At 39.2% G+C, this 18,571-nt stretch overlaps 1 protein-coding gene across 2 annotated transcripts in view; it reads left to right on the forward strand.

Moving 5' to 3' along the window:
* Nucleotides 1–15,907, forward strand: part of myo5b (myosin VB) — a 502,861-nt gene extending 486,954 nt beyond the window's left edge. For both annotated transcript variants that reach the window (XM_051928010.1, XM_051928011.1), the window contains 5 exons: nt 37–187; nt 3,019–3,304; nt 4,826–5,000; nt 7,245–7,325; nt 13,479–15,907. In XM_051928010.1, coding sequence (XP_051783970.1) covers nt 37–187; nt 3,019–3,304; nt 4,826–5,000; nt 7,245–7,325; nt 13,479–13,631 — 846 coding nt within the window. In that variant the 3' untranslated portion in view covers nt 13,632–15,907. The remainder of the gene's footprint in view (nt 1–36; nt 188–3,018; nt 3,305–4,825; nt 5,001–7,244; nt 7,326–13,478) is intronic.
* The last annotated feature ends 2,664 nt before the right edge of the window (nt 15,908–18,571 follow it).

The raw sequence follows: 18,571 nt of genomic DNA on the forward strand, positions 1-18,571 counted from the left end.
TTATTGTTTACTTGTTTTTTGTTCCTCACTATTTAGGCTTTTATGACTCAGAATACAGCCAAGCAGAATGAACACTGCCTCAAGAATTTTGATCTTTCAGAGTACAGGCAGGTCCTGAGTGATCTCTCCATTCAGATCTACCAACAGCTTATCAGAGTAGCAGAAGGTACTCTCCAGCCCATGATCGGTAAGCTCCTTTCTTATTTTATTCTCACAGCATACCACTCCTTACAATAGATGTGATCTCTGATGTGATGGAACGACTCTTATTTTCTGCATTAAGAACTCAGAGGTCTGGTCGATTTCAAATGTATGCATTAGTTCGACGCAATGCAAACTGAACAGACAAAGTGCTTTTATTTAAGCGAGAGATGCATTTTAAGTGAACGTCAACATTTATTCAGTAGCTCAACAGACATTGTTGTTTGAAGAACTCCTCTTCCACATTTTTGCTGCAGTTTAAAAGCTTGTATGTTTGAACTCACAATCCTTTAGTCAATCTATAAGAGTTCATTATTTGGAGTCCTTTGACAGATTTCTAAGGTTTTCATTTCCTTCTATCCAGGGATAGTTCCTGCATTGTATTTAATTCTGCTGAGAAATTAAAACTTTTAAGTTTTCGACTAAATGGCAGATCTCATATGCAAGTATCCCAAATGTAATTAAGGGGAAGTGCGCTTAGAACTCGAGCCAGCAAACATTTCTTTACATAAAAAGTTATGGGAACGTGGAACAAGCTACTGAGTCATGTAGTTGAAGCAGAAACCTTGACAACCTTTGAGAAGTATTTGGATGAGATACTGAGACAGCTAAACAAACAAATTTTATTGACTGAATGGTCTCCTCTAGTTTGTCAGGTTTCTTATGTTCTTATGTAAGACGGGTGGATAGATTGATTGATTATGTAATTTGTTTTCTGCACCTGCCTTTTCAATTATAGGGTCATGAAGGAAGCATCAAACTCAAGGCAGGCACTACCACTTGGCACACTTGTACACACACCTACACTCACTCATACCAGGTTATTGTCAAGAGCCCAGTCAATCTGACTGGTTGATCTTTGGTGTCTGGGATGAAATAAAGGTGCCTAACACATGGGAGAGTGTGTAAATTCCACACAGACACTGAACAGGCTGGGAATCGAACCAAGGTCCCTGGAGCTATGACTGTGCCACTATAATCACAAAATAATATTATAATAATATTCGCATTTCCAGAAAGTTGAGACAGTATATAAAATGCAAATCAAAACAAAGCAAAGATTTGTAAATGTTCTTTTAACCATGTTTAATTGGAAAGAGTGCAAAGACAAGATACATGCTTTTCCGTATAATATTAAAATAAATTTGTAAATATAAACTAATTCCAATTTTGATACCTACAACACATTTCACAAACATTTGGCCAGGTGGCTGTTTGCCTGTGGAATGTGACAAAAATCTGGAACTTCCATAGGCAAACGGGTGATTAGGTAACAGGTGACGCTATCATGGTTGGGTAGAAAAGGAACATCCATGAAATGCTCTGTCATTTACAAGCAAGGATGGCTTGAGGCTCATCACTTTGTGTTAAACTGTTTGAGCAAACAGTTGAATGGTTTAGAAACAACATTGCTCAAGGTACAATTGTAAAGAATTTCAGCAGTCCATAACATTTTCAAAAGATTCAGAGAATCTGGGGTATGTAAAGCACGAGGTCGCAAATCAAGTATTGAATGCTCATGATCATGAAACCCTCAGATGGTGCTACATAAAAATCGACATTAATCTTTACAGATTGTAAACACATGGACTTGAGAGGACTTTGTAAAACTGTTGCCAGAAAACACAGTTTGTCGCAGAGTCTACAAAAGGAAGCTAAAGCTATACTCCACAAAGCAGAAGCCATACATCATTCAAACATCTGTAAATACTGAGGACTTCTTTGGGCTGAAGTTCAACTGAGATGGACTGATGCAAAGTGGAAATGTGAGCTATGGTGTAATGAGTTCACCTTTCAATTTGTTTTTGGAGAAAATGGACATTTTCTCAAAACCAAAGTGGATATGAATCATCCTTTGTCACCAACACCAGGTTCAAAAGCCCATATTTTATGTCTTGGTCTGAGGGGTGTGCTTGTGCCCATGGCAAAGAAAACTTGCTTATTTGTGAAGGCACCTTTAAGGCTGAAGGGTACCTATGCATTTTGGAGCAACATGTAGACAACGTCTTTTTCAGATATCTCCTCACTTATTTCAGCAAGACAGTGATGACCACATTCAGCAATTATTACAACAGTGTGGCTTCTCAGTCCGAGAATGCAGTGCTAGACTGGCCTGCCTACAGTCCTGACAAGTCTCCTCTTTAAAACATGTGGTGCATTATGAAGTGTAAAATATGCCAACAGAGACCCAGGACTGTTGAACAGCTGAAGTCCTATATCAAGCAACAATAAGAAAAAATCCCACTTACAACATTACATGCTCCCAAATGATTATTTAATATTATTAAAAGGAAAGGTGATGTAATACATTGGTAAACACACTCCTGACCCAACTGTTCTGCATCATGTTGCAGGAATCACATTTAGAATGAAACCGATTAGTTTAAACTTCACATATCTTGTCTTTGTACTGTTTTCAATTAAATCACCGCTTTCTGGTTTTGTTTGCATTTCACGTCCTGTCTCAACTTTTTTTGGGAGTGAGGTTGTGCAATTAATCATTTAGTATGAAACAAAGTCCTTTGGAAATGAAATCCATTCAGTTAAACTTGAAAGCACATTATGTGGTTTTGTGTGTAATAGTTCTCTACTGTAATGACAGAGAGACAATCAAAAATGAAAGTGAATGTAGAGGAAGACAATTAGTTTTGAACGTTGGCCATTTAAAAGATAATCAGTATAATAGAAATTCTCAGCCAACTGTATTATCCAATTAATTCTGTGAATCAATGGTTTTTAAGTACTTCTGTCTGTTGAATATATTTTAATGCCTACTTGTTTGATCAATGATCTGTAATCACCATCTTCTATTTGTAGTTTCTGCCATGCTGGAGAGTGAGAGCATTCAGAGTCTTTCTGGAGTGAAGCCTATGGGTTATAGAAAGCGTTCATCCAGCATGGTGGATGGTGACAACTGCTACTCTCTGGAGGCTGTCATCCGACAACTAAATGCCTTCTACAATACCACGTGTGACCATGGACTAGACCCTGAGATTATCCAGCAGGTCTTTAAGCAGCTTTTCTACTTAATCAATGCGGTTACCCTGAATAATCTTCTGCTTCGTAAAGACATGTGTTCCTGGAGCACAGGCATGCAGCTCAGGTGGGTGGTCTTGCCATGTTTGAAGACTCCATTGACAGTATATTGGTTGTTACTGTGTGTCTCATTTTTGTCTTATGTTAGTGTGTCTGTATTCTAATAGTAGCAGGTTTGTATATTCATGTAGTGCTGCATATAAGTGCTAATATAAATTTACTTGAAGTGGTATTTATGAAATTACTTAGTGGAAATATAGGAAACTATCAAGTGTGTCTTCATTTGTCCTATTACTCAAGTACAATTTAATACAATTTCTTTGTAATTAACAGGTTTACCGACTACTCAAGAGTATGAGTAAAACATTTGTGGCCTACAGAAGGCACTCCTGCCACGCAAACCCGACACAGGCAGACGCAGAGGAACAATTACAGCACACACGCTTTTTATTTTTCTTTTACCTCGTGGGAAACGCCTTCCCCGTTTCCCACAAGTACAGAACAGTTCAAAGCACAGCACAAAACTCTTCTTGTTTCTTTCTTTCTCTTCCTCTTTCCTCGACTCCTCCGGACAAGCTTCGTCTTCTCCCACCCGACTCTGGCTCTCGGAGTAGTGGCTGCTGGCTCCTTTTATAAAGCACCCGGAAGTGCTTCAGGTGCTCGTTGTTCCACTTCCGGTAGCACTTCCGGGTGTGGTGGAAGAGCTGCCCATAAAGGCCCAGCAGCAGCTGCAGCACCCCCTGGTGGCACCCATGGAACCCAACAGGGCTGTATCACACTCCAACTCCCATGGAGCCCTGCGGGAGTCCGAGGCACCGCTGCAACCCAGGGAGGCAGCCACCTAGCACTCCAGAGGTAATGCTCTGGATATGCTCCTTCCCCCAGTCCTTCCAACCACACATTTCATTGATATTATCTGGTAATATGGATCTCTTAACACTTCGGTACAGACGACTCAGAGAATCACTTATTTCCATCTTAATTGTGCTTAAATGACAATTGACCTGGATCTTTGTAATTCACAGTTCCATGCAAAACTTTGGACACCCCTGACCCAATTACATAATTTATTGATATTTGAAGTAAAAAAAAAACAGTAAACAGTAACTTCAACAGCAAACAAATACAGTTGCAATTTATGTTCAAGTTATAGAACGTCTTAGGTCGTTTTTCTGATGTACCAGAAGTGTGGTATGGCTGAGCTCAGTTCAGTGGTAATCTGTTCAAGAATTGTTAGCAGGGCAACCAAACATTTGCAAATACCACATTTACTCTTTTATTTTTTTTTACATTTCATCAAATACATTTTAACATTTTCCTAAAAATGTAATTGTTTTAGTTTGTTTGCTGACAGTGTTGTATTTACTATATTTTAGACTAATGCCAACATAGTTTAGCCAGAAGTGTCCAAGGTTTTGGATGGAACTGTATAATATTCATAGTTATTGTAATGGAGTGTACCTCTATAAAATAAAGAACACTGACAGTTAGTTGACAGGGACGGACTATTCATGCAATAAAACCGAACATGTTTACACTGTCTAAGTCTGAACTGATGTACGGCATATTTACTGGTGGTGTTTCACAGGTATAACATTAGCCAGCTGGAGGAATGGATACGAGGCAAAAACCTGCACCAGAGTGGAGCAGCCAGCACTTTGGAGCCCCTTATCCAGGCTGCACAGCTACTTCAGATCAAGAAGAAAACCACAGATGATGCTGAAGCCATCTGCTGTCTTTGCACAGCACTGACCACACAGCAGGTAGGGGTTACTTAGCAGCCCCCCAACATTCTTCATTTAATTGAGCTGTAATGCTGCATGCTCAGACTCTTTTGACCAGAAGTAGTCAAAAAGGGTGTATAATTTACTTTTATGATATGAAAAAAGTAAGAAAAAGTCTAACCTTACATTGTCTTCAAATTCGCACTCAATGCTGTACCTCACAGTTCTTTTTTGACCTGATTCTGAGATTCCATTTTAGATGCCTTGGGTGTCACATTTTTCACGTCAAATCAATTTTATATGGATTGACAGTCTAAACCTGTGCCACTGATGATCCCAAGGTTTACAATAAATGACATTTAGGATGTTTTTTATGGGTTGTGAACAAACAAAGTACCATAAATTGAGAGCAAAATCCACTAAAGCATATGGTGGGTCAAAATTGACCCAACAAACATGGCAGTGTACAATAAAAACTTAATTTTTTGTATTGTTAAGGCACTTTAATAAGTGTCTTCACACTTCTGTACTTAAAAGATGATACCTGGAATGTTTTTATGGGACATAAAAATACAACATACCCTAAGTGCAGTGGAAATGCCACTAAAGTCAATGATGGGTCAAAAATGACCCCAAAGATGTGGCAAGGAAAACGCTGTGCAAATTATGTGATGTTTAACTTTTTTTCTTTTTCACTGTTCATTAATTGGCAAAATGTACTGAAAGTCACAAAGGTTTAACCTGAGCAGATGAGGTTCTTTTACTGATTTCAAGCAAAAAACTGTGTCATGAAGGTATGGTAATGACTAACTAAGTAGATGTTGCTTAACCTTCCCATAGCCCTCTTCATAATGAGTTATTGTGACTGTTTGGATCAAACTATTTTTAAAAAGTATAACTGGATATGCAAGCAAGATATTTGTTTCTAAGCTTGCCATCATAAAGGAATACACCACTCAAAAAGTTTTTATTTTTTTCATTATGTAGCTTGTAGTGATAGCTTAGAAAAAAAATGAATCTCATATTTTCATACAGAATGGAGATAAAAAAAAGTGTTTGATATAATAAAGGTCCATGGTGATCAACGATGGACAACAGCAAATGATATTAAAAAGTCCATGAAAAAAAATCTCAAACTACTCGTATTGTACAATCCACATATCATGTTGTTCAGTCGTATGTTCACAATGTCCCAAGTGCATATATTTTCGGTATATTGTTAAATAAACCACTTCCAGGAAATGCTCTTTTGAATTGTAGACCCACCTCCCACAATTACATTTCACATTACCAATGTGATGTGAAATATAAGTAAATGGTAAAAAAAAAAAAATGTTTTATAGGTATTTATAAAGTGGCTTACCTGGACAAACCCTCTCCGAATTTAATTCAAGATGCTTCTACATCGGGAAAAATAATTATTGAACGCGTCAACGCTTTTCTTAGTAAATATATTTCTAATGGGGCTATTGACATGAAATTTACACCAGATGTTGGTAACAACCCAAGTAATCCACACGCATAAAGAAATTAAAACAAATAAGTCCATAAATGCAGTTATGAAGAAAATTAAGAAATTAAGTTAAGAAATTAAAATTAAGTTAAGAAATTAAAACAAATAAGTCCATAAATACAGTGGAATGACACAGGGAATACGTATTGAACACATGAAGAAAAGGAGGTGCAGAAAGGCATGGAAAGCTAGGAAACAGCTGAAATCTGTCAGGATTTAGAAAGCAATCCTGCCTCCTATCAGTGCAAATTAATATCAGCTGGTTTAGTCCTAATTGATGGCCTATAAAAAGGTTTCTCATTACCAAGGTGTCACACGAGACGCATCTCATGATGGGTAGAAGCAAAGAGCTCTCTCAAGGCCTTCGCAACCTTACCGATGGCACTGGTTACAGACGTATTCATACACTTCTGAATGTTCCAGTGAGCACTTTTGGGGCCATAATCCGGAAGTGGAAAGAACATCATTTCACTATAAACCTTGAGTTTGTTATTCACAAGATGCATCTACTGCTTATTTTTTATAATAAATGCACATTTTTTGGGTGATGTAGTCATTGTAATGAAAAATCTCTGTAGGCACTGTAGGAATTAAGTTTTTATTGTGTTTTTTAAACTTCCATCAAGTTGCATAGTAGTTCCCCAATATTCAATAGATAAATATGGGTACTACAGCTGACAAGTTTTAAAAACTAATAACTGGTTGAAACTTTCTGTGTAAATGCATTTTGTATTTTTCCACCTTAACATTCTACTTTGTTTTGACACTAGATTGTAAAAATACTGAATCTGTATACACCCTTGAACGAATTTGAAGAAAGAGTAACTGTGTCATTCATCAGAACTATTCAGGTAAGTTTCTTTTAACATACCCATATATATATTTTGCAGTGTTATGTTATCATATAATTATTCTAGTTTTTTTCTAATCATGCTCCCTCCATTTCTGTCTATTTTCTCAATCTGCACTGTAACACATTCTGAATCGGTCCCTGCAACAGTGAGTTTAAACCTGATGGTGTGGCTTTTGGCTTTTAGGAGCTAACTCCTATGTAGTCTCCACACTGAAGCCAACCCCAATGATAATTAATGTATGATCAATCGCAGGGCTGTTGCTTTTACTTCTCACTGCCAGTTATTAGATTTTCCCACATCCTAGTGTTGAATTTTGTTAATTAAATATGACTTTGATAAATTAAGTTCCAACTATAAAATGGCTTTTGCGTGTGAATGTGCCACACAGTTGATTAGACGTTTCGTTAGATGAGACACCACCTCAAAAATGAGTGCTTACATCTTGCACCCCTTGCTCCCAGACTGGAAGGATTAATACCTGATAGAAGTACTTGTATGGAGCAAGTTTAGAAACACCTAAAAAATCCAAAAGGGACTTATGCACTTGGGTGGCATGGTGGCGCAGTGGTAGCGCTGCTGCCTCGCAGTAAGGAGACCTGGGTTCGCTTCCCAGGTCCTCCCTGCGTGGAGTTTGCATGTTCTCCCCGTGTCTGCATGGGTTTCTTCCCACATTCCAAAGACATGCAGGTTAGGTGCATTGGCGATCCTTAATTGTCCCTAGTGTGTGTGGGTGTGTGTGTGTGTGGCGCCCTGCCCGGGGTTTGTTCCTGCATTGTGCCCTGTGCAGGGGGAATTGGCTCCAGCAGACCCCACTTGACTCTGTGTTAAGATATAGCAGGTTGGAAAATGACTGACTGACTTATGCACTTATGCACAAAGCTACATAAATTAAATTGTACAGAAGAATGGGTGACTAGGCCTTTTGGTCAGTACCCATGCCAGTGTATACAAAAGTGTCCTCAGATAGGGACACAATCAAGCCTTGTTAGAAGAAGAATAAAAACAAAAAAGTAAAGTTTTCTAAAATATTGCCCAGACCACTCACCTGAGTAATCCTGCGGGTTACAAACATCTGCACTCATACAGATGATATAAACTCCAAAGATTCCTTCATAGTTCATGGCAGTGATGTCTTATTCACTGTACCCAGATGATAGCAGCTCATTAGCAAGCCCTCCCGAGGTAATATTTATACTGTAAAAATAAACAGAAGAATATGCGTTACACAATCATTTTCCTCAAAATATTTTTGATAACATAATCTGTAGTGGTATTCCACAATAAACTATGCAATATTTATTGCATGGTGTTTTCTTTTTGAGAACTATAATGGGCTAAGCCAGCTTCTTCACTTAAAGTTTGACTTGGCAGTAAGTCTACTTGTCTGGAACATGTCCATTTGAAATATAGTATGCTGGTGTAACTAGTCAAGCCCCTAGCACACATAAAGCGTGCAGTTTCTAGAATTATACGTATTTTCCAGAGGCTTCAGCAAATTACAAAGAATTAACTAGGCCAGGGGACATGGGACTGAAGTAGTGGAGGTGCTGTTTTGGAAAAAACTATTGCTCCTTCCAGACCTTTTACTTGTCTTATACAATTTCTTGTATTAGAAATTTGTTAGTTTTCGCATGCCCCTAGGGGTCAGAGCGCAGTGTCAGCCATTGTACAACGCCCATGGAGCAATTGCAGGTTTAAGGGCTTTGCTTAAGGGCCCAGCAGAGTAGGATCCCCTTTGGCAGTAACAAAATTTGAACCGTCAACCTTCTGGCTGCCAACACAGGTCCTTAGCCTCAGTCATTATGACTAACTACAGAATGACTGATGCGAGCTGTGCTCATTGCTGTCGGCAGCCAAGTTGACTTAATGCAAATTAACTTTTCCATGCTGACATTCACTTTAATGTACGCATATGTACTATATAATGCATTCGCTCGTACAGAGCTAACTCGACAGGGGTACATTTGTTGAGATGTGATGCAATATGCAAAGTTAATAATGCATTCCAAACAGTAATAAACTAGCACGTAGAACACATGTAGTATCTGATTGATACGGAGGGAACAGACATAGTTATTCACCTACCCAGTAATACTGTCAAATAAATGGGATAGAGGGTTAGTGGTGCTACTTCACAACTTGAGGGATGCAGTTTCAATTTCCAGGTGGTCCACTGTCTTTCAGGAGTGTAGACATTCACTGTGTGTCCCATGTATTGTCACAGCCCAACGACATGCAGCATAGCTTAATGTGCACAATATGAAGCAGTGTGGCTGTGTGCATACGTGTGTTCTGTTGAGAGTTGGTTTTGCTTTAGAGTCTGTGCTGTCAGAATGGGCTTCATGTTGCTGCAGTCTTGTACTGAATACAAGATTATATAGCAGGGGGTTTTCTTTTTTAGTGCTGTAATGGCCTAAGCCAGCTTCCTCCCTTATCTAGAACGTGTGCATTTGAAGTCTAGCATGCTGGTGTTACTAGTCAAGCTTCTGGAACACATAAAGCGTGCTGATTCTAGAATCCAATGCAGAGGTGTTAGATACCAGTGAATAATAACATTACATTAAGCAGTTTAAAAAAAAAAAAGAAAGTCATGATGAGTGTGTGAATGTGTTGTGTGTTCTCATGTTATGTCTTGTAACCACCGTGGAACGTCTCCCACAGTTTATGCCCTGTTGCTCATTGTTAGGATTGGGCTGAAGTTCTGCCCCAGCCTTTTCTTTTGCCTCCATTTTGCTTCTGTCCCTTTGTATCTGTGTGTGTTGCCGTCCAGCTATAATTATGCTGCTGTCAAGTGACTAGAGAAGTAAGAGCCATTAAAACAGGATGTTCTACTACCTCCTTTGTTCAAAAACTAGTGCAAAAAAGTAGTTTTCCAAAAGCTGCTAATGTTTCTGTGATATTTAGGCCTCTTGAGTCAGCCATTTCTAGCACCTTTCTGACTCCTTTGCCTGCCTTTACCTTTGTATGAGCTTCTGAGTGTTTAACTTTAATGACTCCTGGGATTTGCAGACTTAAATAAAGCATTTATTTTTTTACATGTGTATCTTACCTATCTTTCTGCTGTTTTGACTGTCCAAGCCAGAGACGAATGATTGACCAAGAAATTAAATCAAAGAGGCTAGAATTTAAAGATAAACTAAAAGAACAGTCAGACTGATGCAGGACTTGAAACACTAGACATCGGACCTCAACAAAAGTTCTTTAAAGGCAAAACTAAACTCTTAAGTTGAAGACTGATTTCCAAAGCTATATTTGAAGCAGAGTCCGAATGCCCATTAACATACAGTTTGATCGTAAATAGATAGCCGCCATGATGCCAAATGTCACACAATGTGCTGTTAACGTGCCTGGTAGCACTGGTTGTCATAGCAACCAGTAAACAAAAGAGTGGTGCCAGTAGTGTCAATGGTAAAATAAACAGAATGCAAAATACAAATTACTTCTTTAATCCTGACACTTGTACATTGTTGCCTTTGCTAAAATGACCTGTATAGCCTGCCTAACAACATATCTTTCTTGTCTGTGAGGTCAGAACTGGTGAGGTGCATTACTGAAGGAGTAACTGGTTGACATGAACCTTACCCTCGTCAAGTGTATAGACTGAATAGAAAAACAAATCTTGCCAAGACAACCTGTGTATCCATTTTACATCCAGTATTGTTTACTTAACATTAGGGAGCAGGTAGAGGAGACCCTGGAGAGGTGGAGATATGCTCTAGAGAGGAGAGGAATGAAGGTCAGTAGGAACAAGACAGAATACACGTGTGTGAATGAGAGGGAGGTCAGTGGAATGGTGAGGATGCAGGGAGTAGAGATGGCAAAGGTGGATGAGTTTAAATACTTGGGATCAACAGTACAGAGTAATGGAGATTGTGGAAAAGAGTGCAGGCAGGGTGGAATGGGTGGAGAAGAGTGTCAGGAGTGATTTGTGACAGACGGGTATCAGCAAGAGCGAAAGGGAAGGTCTACAGGACGGTAGTGAGACCACCTATGTTATATGGGTTGGAGACGGTGGCACTGACCAGAAGGCAGGAGACAGAGCTGGAGGTAACAGAGTTAAAGATGCTAAGATTTGCACTGGATGTGACGAGGATGGATAGGATTAGAAATGAGGACATTAGAGGGTCAGCTCAAGTTGGACAATTGGGAGACAAAGTCAGAGAGGCGAGATTGTGTTGGTTTGGACATGTGCAGAGGAGAGATGCTGGGTATATTGGGAGAAGGATGCTAAGGATAGAACTGCCAGGGAAGAGGAAAAGAGGAAGGCCTAAGAGAAGGCTTATGGATGTGGTGAGAGAGGACATGCAGGTGATGGGTGTAACAGAGCAAGATGAAGAGGACAGGAAGATATGGAAGAAGATGATCCTCTGTGGCAACCCCTAATGGGAACACCCAAGAGAAGAAGAAGATTGTTTATTTAATCATTTATTTTCTTTGAGTGGCACAGTACTGAGTGCTGCTCTAATAACCCTGTTTTCCCCCTCTAATCTCCATGGAGTTCAGCTGTTCTTCCCTTGTCTGTGTGTATTTCCTTCTGGTACTCTGATTTACTCCCACTTCCTAAGCACACAAAAGTTAAGTCTCTAGATTGGCCCTGGATCAGTGTGTGTGTGTGTGTGTGTGTGTGTGTGACAGTGACTTGCAGTCAACTGTCACTCCTTCCAGAGTTGATTCCTGCCTTGTACCTGATGTCGCTGAAATATAGTGGCAAGTAAAAGTATGTGGACGCTTTCGAAATAACCACATTTGTGTACAAAGAGAGGTCAAGCAAAGTGACACCTTTTATTGGCTAACTGAACAGGTTACAATATGCAAGCTTTCAATGCAACCTGAAGAAGGGACCTAAGCTGCCTCAAAAGCTTGAACATTGTAATCAGTTCAGTTAGCCAATAAAAGGTGTCACTTTGCTTGACCTCTCTTTGCATCCATTATGGCTAACACGGTACAATACCCTACTGCTACACACATTTGTGTATAAATTTGCCTATAAATATGATCTCAGCCTCATCTAAGTTACAATAATGAACAAACACAATCTCTTTTAACTAATAATGCACATATTATTGTATTGTTCTTGATAAATACATCATTGATGAATTCACAGGTATACGATGGAAAATGTTTGTGAACCCCTAGGCTGATGACTTAAACCAAAGCTACCTGGAGTCAGGTGTTAGCAAACCTGGAGCCCAGTCAATGAAATAAGATTACCTGAAGTTTGCCAAAGACCACCTTGATACTCCACAACACTACTGGGGAAAATGTTGTGGGGCTGATGAAACTATGGTTCAATTTTTTTCATGAGGAATACATTGCAGTGTGTATGGTGTAAAAAAAGGGCAACACATAACATGAAAACCTCATCCCAGTGATGAAGTACAGTGGAGGAAGCATCATGATTTGGGACTGCTTTACTGCCTTGAGGCCTGGAAAACTTGCCTTCATCGAGGGAAAAATAAATTAAGTTTATCAAGATATCCTACGAGATAATGTTATGGTGGCTATCCACCAGCTAAGTTGAGTAGAAGTTGGGTGATGCAGCAGGATGATGACACCCAAATATTGAAGTAAATCTGCTACAGAATGGCTTAAAAAAGACAATATGCCTTTTGCAAGTTTCTTGGTCAAATTGTCAAAACCCAGCCCTTAATCCAACAGAGTTGCTGTGGAATGACCTCAAGAGAGCCTTTCACACCAGACTTCTTAAGAACATGACTGAGCTGAAGCAGTTCTGAAAGGAAGAACAGTCCAGAATTCCATGTGAACGTTGTGCAGGTCTGATCCACAGCTAATGGAAGAGCTTGTTATTTATTGCTATCAGAGAAGGTTCAACCATTTATGAAATCCAAATGTTTATTTTCTTCTTCCACAACACACTGTGAATGTTTGATAAGTAAGATTATACTCATTTGTATCATGGTAGCATAAGCATTTTGTGATTGTCTATATTTCTGACTTAGATGATAATCAGATTGCATTTTATGACCAGTTAATCCAGAAATCCAGGTAATTCCAAAGGATTCTGATGCTTTTTCTTTCCACTCTAGGCTCTGTCTCCCTACAATGCTGAATTAGAATAAAAAAGTTTGGAAAATAAATGATTGCCATCATTATTATCATCATTCAATGTCATGTTTTTTCCTTCCCCAGGCTCAACTTCAAGATCGACAAGACACCCCACAACTGCTGCTGGATTTCAAACACACATTCCCAGTCCTGTTCCCATACACACCGTCAGCCCTCAGCCTGGACTCCCTGCACATACCTGCCAGTCTCAACCTGACCTTCCTCACCAGAGTTTAGAATGGCGCCATCCACAGCTGTCGCAGTCGAAGGGGCCTTCGTTTGAGGTAGCCCGCCTTGGACGATCTAGGAATTTATTTGCAAGGCAACTTGAAGTCCCAGAAATGTACTGAACCTTTTTATCAAACATTGGTGGCACTTTACGACAATAATTACTGTTCTGAATAGCACTGTGATACGTTCCTCATCACTGCAGCTAAAAGTCACAAGGATCAGCAGTTTGCATTTAAACAAAACAAATGCATTTGAATGGCTGGCGTGGGATTTCTAAGGAACCCATTTGCACTGTGTTGAACACACTGGTTGATTGTTGTTATTTCAATGGAAAAAAAGTCTAGTTTTCTTTTCCGTATGTTAACTTCACGTATTTATTTTGTAACAAAATAGAAGATTGACAGGTACATCAGCTTTTGTGTAAATTTAAATATATAGATAGCCTGCTACACCCATCCTCTCAGTGTATTTTCCTTTAATAATTATCAGCACCCGAGTAATGGTAAAGCCTGACCTTTATTGAGTCTTTTTTTATCCTTTTACCCCAAATTCTTAGCAGCACTCATAGCCAATTGACTACACCAGATAGAGCCTTATGTTTCTTTATCAGATTTATTTCCTATTCTATAACTGTTTCTGATAATGAACATCATAAATAAATCCTGGGAGGTCCAGGCTGATTGTGACATTTTAGAGCACTGTCATCAAGACAAAAGAGCAGTTGAAACTCCTCACTATTGCACACTAATTTTTGATTCTGTGAATAGCACCAGTATATGTTTGCTGTGTTTGGATTATGGCTCTCTCCAGCCCTCTTTTTAATGATTTTATTGCACTATAGAAAATGTTTTTGGTGGAGAGAACTCCTGACATTCGTTTCATACGAACCACACAGAGTATCACCGCCACACTCAATCCACATTAGGTGAGATGATGCCATCTAGTGGATGCCAGTTAAACCTGACATTGCACATGCATTCTGGTCTTTATTAAGATTTGGGTTTTGGAAGCCACATCTGATCATAGCATATCTTAATTTTGGGAAAGAAAATATTCCTCCCTTCTTAACGTTCACACAGCTGCACTTTGTGCAATAAAGTCATTCAGTAAATGCGTCACCTTAATGTCACGACGACGGATGTGGCCACTTTGGTAAAGCAGTGTGTTCAAATAATCACTGAGGATGGCAAATTCAATCAGTGCAATAGAAAACCATAAAATAAAAAGAATGCTTGAGTACGTTTGTATATCGCATAGTAGTAAGGAGTCAATTTTGTAAGGTAATAATGCTTATACCAAGTCTTGATTTTCTCATTTGTGTTTTTTATGTGAAGGTTTGTATTGCAGCATTGTTTTCTAGGCTACTCTGATCACAAGGCGTGTGAATGTTACATGCGTTAGAAGGATGGATGGATGGACGGACGTGTTAAGTGTCTCAAAGCCTCACCTTGAGTGCACTGCGCGGGTGACGCCCTCAAATATAAAACGAATACACATCAGTTCATTCTTTCGCTTTCTTCATGCACAAATCATGTTGTATTTACACAGAATGTGTGCTGGAGAGATTTGTTTGAAACTTCTAGTTGGACGTGGAGGGTGTCGCATTCCACCACAGGAAGGAGACCCGCACACAAAACACTTGCTGAATATTCCACTATTTATTAGCCCAGATTTTTAAATGGAAGGCCCTACCTCAGTTTTAAATACGGACAGGTGCTTTGTTTTATTTTATGAGATTTGGTGCACGTTTAGTGTTTTACCCCAGGTGATCCCTATTGGTTTGTATATTTAAGATTTGGCACTCATTATAGACTATATGACTTAAATCTAAATGAGCAATCATTCCTACAATAGCGTTGCCATGTGCACACCAATCCAGAGATCCGAACATACTCTTTACCCATTAAAACATGACATGCTAGCAGCTGTAGCGTCAGCCATTCTGCTGGTGATGTGTAGGTTAACGATTCTGTCATCCATTTTTAGCATGCCACATGCTAGTTAGATCTGACTCTTCCTTATTGAGTGGGATGATAAAACAAATGAAGCCATTTCCTCACCCAATATTTGATGTCCCAAGCCTTAATGAATCAGGCAGACAGGAGCTTCTGTTCCGGAGCTCGCAGATATGAAGACACTGACATTCCTTTATCTCTTGTTCTCGAATTTAGCCGTGTGTGTAAATCCTAGAAACACATTCAGATCTCAAGGGCAGCGTGCTGGATTTTTATATTTGTACTGTGATCTGAACAGTAAACTGACCAATGTAAAAGAAAACAAAATTATGCAAACGATTCTAAACTTTCTTTAATATGAAGTTCTTACACAAGCAGCTAGCTGACGTGATTGAAACACGGTACCACTTACTCCTTAATGCACGGCTAGCTAGCACAAGTTAGGAAATGTTTTGGTTTTTTTTTTCATGTATTTGTTCATTTGTATTTATTTTGAAATATAAATAATAGATATATATTTTATTTTATGCCAATTTCTCAAATAGCTCCATCTGGACTCCTCACCTCCTCGGGCAGCTTCACCGGCCAGGCGTCTCGACGCTGTGTGAGCTGCTGGTACGTGACGTGAGCAGGGGGTGCCAACAGCTCAATGTGGTCTTCTCAACCACCAATGCTTCCTTGGCTTTAGTAACTAATAAATGTTTATATGTAATTTTTTTGTATGTAAATTATATTGCAGGCCAAGGTTAAAGGGGAAATTCACTTAAAAGTACACCTTTCTTTGTTTATTTTTTTATTCAGTAATTTCTAATTTGTGTACTTATAGAGTCTGCTTTCCTGATTACTGTCAAGGCCTGGGTAAAATAAGGGTGTATACAGTACGCCTTCTGTGTGTGTATATGAAATGTACTTAATATAAAAATGAATACTTATATATACAAATAGGAAAAAAAATGTTTTTCCCTTTTTGAACAATGTGTAATAAAATAGTCACAGAACAAAGTTATTATATGAATTAAAATAATTTTCATTAAAGTGTTGCCTATCTGATTACTTTAAAATCACAAAAGGGTTTTTGTATATCATCTATACATATATACTGTATAATGTTGAGGGATATGTCCTTCTGTCACGTGACTACTCACAAACCACTGGAGCTAGGACCTTGATCTTAATTGAAAGCTTATGACGCGATACACACTGGTGAAGACAAAAATGGGCCTACCAGCAACCTCTCCGTAGTTATCAGGGTTTGCGTCTTTCTTATGGCCAACAGCACAGGTGAAATGATCAAGAAGGTGACATCGCAGAAAGAAAAAGAAGAGCAGCAACATCTGCTGAGCATGAAGCAAATTGGGGAAGCTGATTACATTATAGGAAGAAGAAGTAGATTAATGTCAGCACTGGCATCTGCTATCTTAATCGAAAGCTTATGACGTGATGTAAGCTCTTAAATGAAAAAATGTAGCTAGTGGCACAAAGTTATTGGCGTGCACGTCTTTCTGACAGCAAGCTGCATAGGAATACTGAACGAATAGGTGACATGGCAGAAACAAAAAGAAAAGTGTCAACATCTGCTGAGCTTGAAGCAATTTGTTGCAGCCTATTGTGTGATAGAGACAAGAAGAAGAAGGACAGCTTCAGCCTCCTTTGCGTGTTGAGCACATGTGGCATGGCAACCTGCTGGGGCTCACAAACTACAGGGGCTGCAGCCTTCACTTTGGGAGGACCAGAGGTCCATATGTTTCCTAATTAAATAATAACAATATGGAAAACTCACATAGAATTAATTAGACCTCACTCTGCTAGAGCTCTGTTGGTATCCTCCAGGACACACAACTCATGCCCCATGACATCTCTTACATGTTTCACTTTCTTTGAACAGGTGTAGGCATTGAAAAAAGCACACTGATTTACAACGTTGTTAAGCAATTCCATACATTTCTTGTATTTATTCAATGGGGGTTGTATGAGCCATTTTCATAGTTATATAAGATTCATAAATATTTTACTAGATGACAATGCATAGTCTATGGGAGGTTCCTAAAACCCCCATAAGTAGAAATGTATTGGTGTATTCTTGCCATTTCTAACAGCTTTGAGTAAACATTACTCTTCAGTTAGTGACAGCCTTGCCATGTGTAAGGTGTAGAGGCGTATGATTTTAAACCGTGACCGTGCCTGTGCACATGCCTATGTGCTTATGGGCCTACGGGCTTTTTGAGTGTGTAAAGTAACTCGTAAAACAGCACTTATTTAAGTGCAGAACCGTACACTTTCCATACACGTACAAGAATCTTTAAGTAGATAGATAGAGAGAGAGATAGATAGATACTTTATTAATCCCAATGGGAAATTCACAAAGTATATAAGAAGTTAAGAAATTTTAAGTATAGAAGAAGAAGTAATGAACTTTTAAGTACAGAAATAACTAAAGTTTCTCAAGAAAAGCTAAGTTTAGAGAAGATACATTTTCCCTTTTTTTTTTGCCTTTTATTCTACGTGTGTAACTATTTTTTCTTGTGTGGATTATTTGCCTTTAACTTTCACTAAATAATTTTAAAACAAACTTTTGGACTGAGAGATTTCTTTCAACACGCGTTTTACCCGTGCTTGATCTCACCTTACATCTCGGCGGCTACAGGGGTAAACAGAAAGTAATACCATCCATCCATCCATTTTCCAACCCGCTGAATCCGAACACAGGGTCACGGGGGTCTGCTGGAGCCAATCCCAGCCAACACAGGGCACAAGGCAGGAACCAATCCCGGGCAGGGTGCCAACCCACCGCAGAACACACACAAACACACCCACACACCAAGCACATACCAGGGACAATTTAGAATCGCCAATCCACCTAACCTGCATGTCTTTTGACTGTGGGAGGAAACCGGAGCGCCCGGAGGAAACCCACGCAGACACAGGGAGAAAGGAATACTCCACCTAAAATTATATCTTTTTATATGTTACTTACCCCTTGTAGCATTTAGT

The sequence above is a fragment of the Erpetoichthys calabaricus genome, chromosome 5 (genome assembly GCF_900747795.2).
Source record: "Erpetoichthys calabaricus chromosome 5, fErpCal1.3, whole genome shotgun sequence".
NCBI lineage: Eukaryota > Metazoa > Chordata > Cladistia > Polypteriformes > Polypteridae > Erpetoichthys > Erpetoichthys calabaricus.